The 2,609-nt window shown below is 59.8% G+C and overlaps 1 protein-coding gene across 1 annotated transcript in view; it reads left to right on the top strand.

Annotated features, from left to right (window-relative positions):
• WHRN (whirlin) overlaps positions 1 to 2,210 on the top strand; it is a 33,038-nt gene extending 30,828 nt beyond the window's left edge. The window contains exons 13-15 of the mRNA XM_017740289.1: positions 1 to 64; positions 708 to 830; positions 1,472 to 2,210. Of these exons, the coding sequence (XP_017595778.1) occupies positions 1 to 64; positions 708 to 830; positions 1,472 to 1,654 (370 nt within the window). The 3' untranslated portion in view covers positions 1,655 to 2,210. The remainder of the gene's footprint in view (positions 65 to 707; positions 831 to 1,471) is intronic.
• The last annotated feature ends 399 nt before the right edge of the window (positions 2,211 to 2,609 follow it).

Below are 2,609 nucleotides of genomic sequence, written 5' to 3'. Positions count from 1 at the left end.
GAAAAGCCGGAGCCTCAAGGAGGCCGCGAGGAGCGAGGGGGTGCCAGAAGGGGCCTCCAAGCCGGTGAGGGGGGCCTGGGGTGCTGCTCTGTGTGGGAGGGGGCACCCGGGGCTGTGCCCCACTGCCTTGGCTGGCTGTTCCACTCCCTCTGCCCACAGGCAGCAACCACTCATTTGTGCTTTGCTGGGATATTTATCCTCTTTGCTGAGCCCAGTCAGCTCTGTGGGGGGGGCTGAGTTGTGGGGAAAGGGGTCAGGAGTGGATGAGAAGGGCGCTGTAGGGCTGATTCACTCTGTCCTGGGTAAATCCCATCCCTCCCAGCTCCAGCAAGCAGCTGCCTGGGGCATGGGAGAATTCCTGGCTCTAAAGGGACATCCACGGGCCACATGAGTGAAGTCACCCATCGCCCAAAAGGGAAGGTGGCAGCAGCTCTCAGATATAAGCTGGGTGTTTCTGCAGGTGGTGAGGCTGAGGGACACAGGCAGGCAGGCAGGCAGAGAGCTGCTCTGCTCCTCCCCAAACCCTTCCAGACCTGCCCAGAGTTGGGGTTTTGGATGTCAGGAGTCAGAAAGCAGCTGCAGGCTGTGTCTGTCCCTCTGTGGTGGCAGCCAGAGTGTCCCTGCCTGCTGTGGTGCCCTGGCCGAGGGAGCACGGCTGGCACGTGGTGTCCAGGCCCCCTCAGCAGTGCTGCCCTCTGTCCCCACAGCCAGGACTCCTGGAGCCCACGTCGTGTCTGATCCGGGTGTCCAAGAGCGCTCCCACCTTGGGCATCGCCATCGAGGGCGGCGCAAACACGCGGCAGCCGCTGCCCCGCATCGTCACCATCCAGGTAGGGCGGGCTGGGATGGGAGAATTCCATGCCCATCCCATCCCATCCCATCCTTCTTCTCCCTGGACCGGCTGGAGAAAGCCCTTGAGCTGTGGCCACGGGGATTTTGGAGGTTTGTCCCCCACTACAGCCCTGCACCTCCACAAGCATGGTTCTGCTGTGCCGAGGGATGGCATCCATGTCCTGTGGATGATCCCATCCGAGAACACACCTCCTGCGAGCCAGCTATTTGCTCCAGACATCTCAAAGGGGATCAGGGCAGCCCTGAAAGCTTGGCTGCTGTCTCCAGATGTCTGGAAACTGCCAGACAGAGGATTGAGGAGGGGGAATGGTGGATGGGAGCCAGAGAACTGAGCCCTCTGGAGCTGTTCCCCTGTTTGCTGTTTACTTGGGGCAAAATTCAAGTTACTTACGGCAAAAAAAAGCAAAGCCAACTCTGCCTTGGTTATTCTTGGCCACCCCAGCTGGCTTCACGCTCCAGGAGCGAGCAGGGGGGAGAAGCCAAATTTATCCCCTCTCTGCAAAAAGCAAAATATTTCACATCCATCATATCAGATATGAAATATTCCCCATTTTTCCCCTCACCCCTGCTTGATGCAGGGAGTGGTGGGAGCATGAGCTGACACCTCTCTCTCCTGCAGCGGGGAGGCTCAGCACACAACTGCGGGAAGCTGAAGGTGGGACACGTCATTTTGGAGGTGAACGGCACGGGGCTCCGAGGAAAAGAGCACCGGGAAGCCGCCCGGATCATCGCTGAGGCCTTTAAGCTGAAGGAAAAGGACTACATCGATTTCTTGGTCACAGAATTCAACGTCGCCCTTTAGGAGCGGGGCTTTGGCGGATGGGGAGCACTGGGATGGGGATGAAGGACGGCGCCGAGGGGTGACAGCAGCGTCCCACCGCACGCAGCCCTCGCCCGCTGCGCCACCCCGCACGCGCAGACACCCCCGGCTTGTCCCCAGCTGTCCCTGCGCCCGCTGCAGACTCGCTGCCTGCATAGGGCAGGCTGAGAACGGGCAGAGATCAGTGCACGTCCCTTGAAGTCCCCATCCCTGTCCGCTCTGGGGCAGGGAACATCCTCTCCCCCTCGGCCAGGCTGGGAGCGGGGTGGGAGGGCGGCAGAGTCTGGGTGTCCCCGCTGTCATTTGAGTGCCACACACAGAGCGAGGTGGGCCCGTGGCTCAGGCTGGAGGGGTTTTTGGGGGGTTGCTGCTCCCTTGGGTGCTCGTCCCCAAGGTGCCCAGGTGGGTGGCACCGGCCATGGGTGGGGATGCAGAGAGAGCAACCGGAGGCCTTGTAAATCGCTGGCAATGTCGTCGTATTTATATATACAGAGCTTGTGCTTTTAATTTTTCAATAAATCTATCAGGGTAGAAAAAAGGCTGTGCTTGGGGGGTGTTCCGGGGCTGGGATGAGGGGATGAAAAGGGGCAGGGGTGCCAGGATATTTTCCCTAATATCCTGGGAGTTGCCCAGGGCTGGCAGGGCGGGTGGGAGTGCAGTGGTGGTGGTGGTGGGCTAGGAGGGGATGCTCTGTGTCAGCCCCATCTCATCCTTGACCTGTCCAGTTCTTATTCCCATCCTACCCCATGCCCCATTATCCCCATGTTGCTCCATCCCATCTCATTCTTTCCCATCGCATCTGCTCCTCATTCCTACCCCATCCCTTCCCCATTCTCATTTCAATCCCTGCCAAGGATCCCCGGAATCGGGGATCTCATCCCATCCCATCCCATCCCATCCCATCCCATCCCATCCCATCCCATCCCATCCCATCCCA

The sequence above is a fragment of the Corvus brachyrhynchos genome, unplaced genomic scaffold (assembly GCF_000691975.1).
Source record: "Corvus brachyrhynchos isolate BGI_N302 unplaced genomic scaffold, ASM69197v1 scaffold305, whole genome shotgun sequence".
In the NCBI taxonomy this organism is placed as follows: Eukaryota; Metazoa; Chordata; class Aves; order Passeriformes; family Corvidae; genus Corvus; species Corvus brachyrhynchos.
Note: the sequence above shows the minus strand (reverse complement) of the source record. Positions and strands in the feature narration are given on the sequence as shown.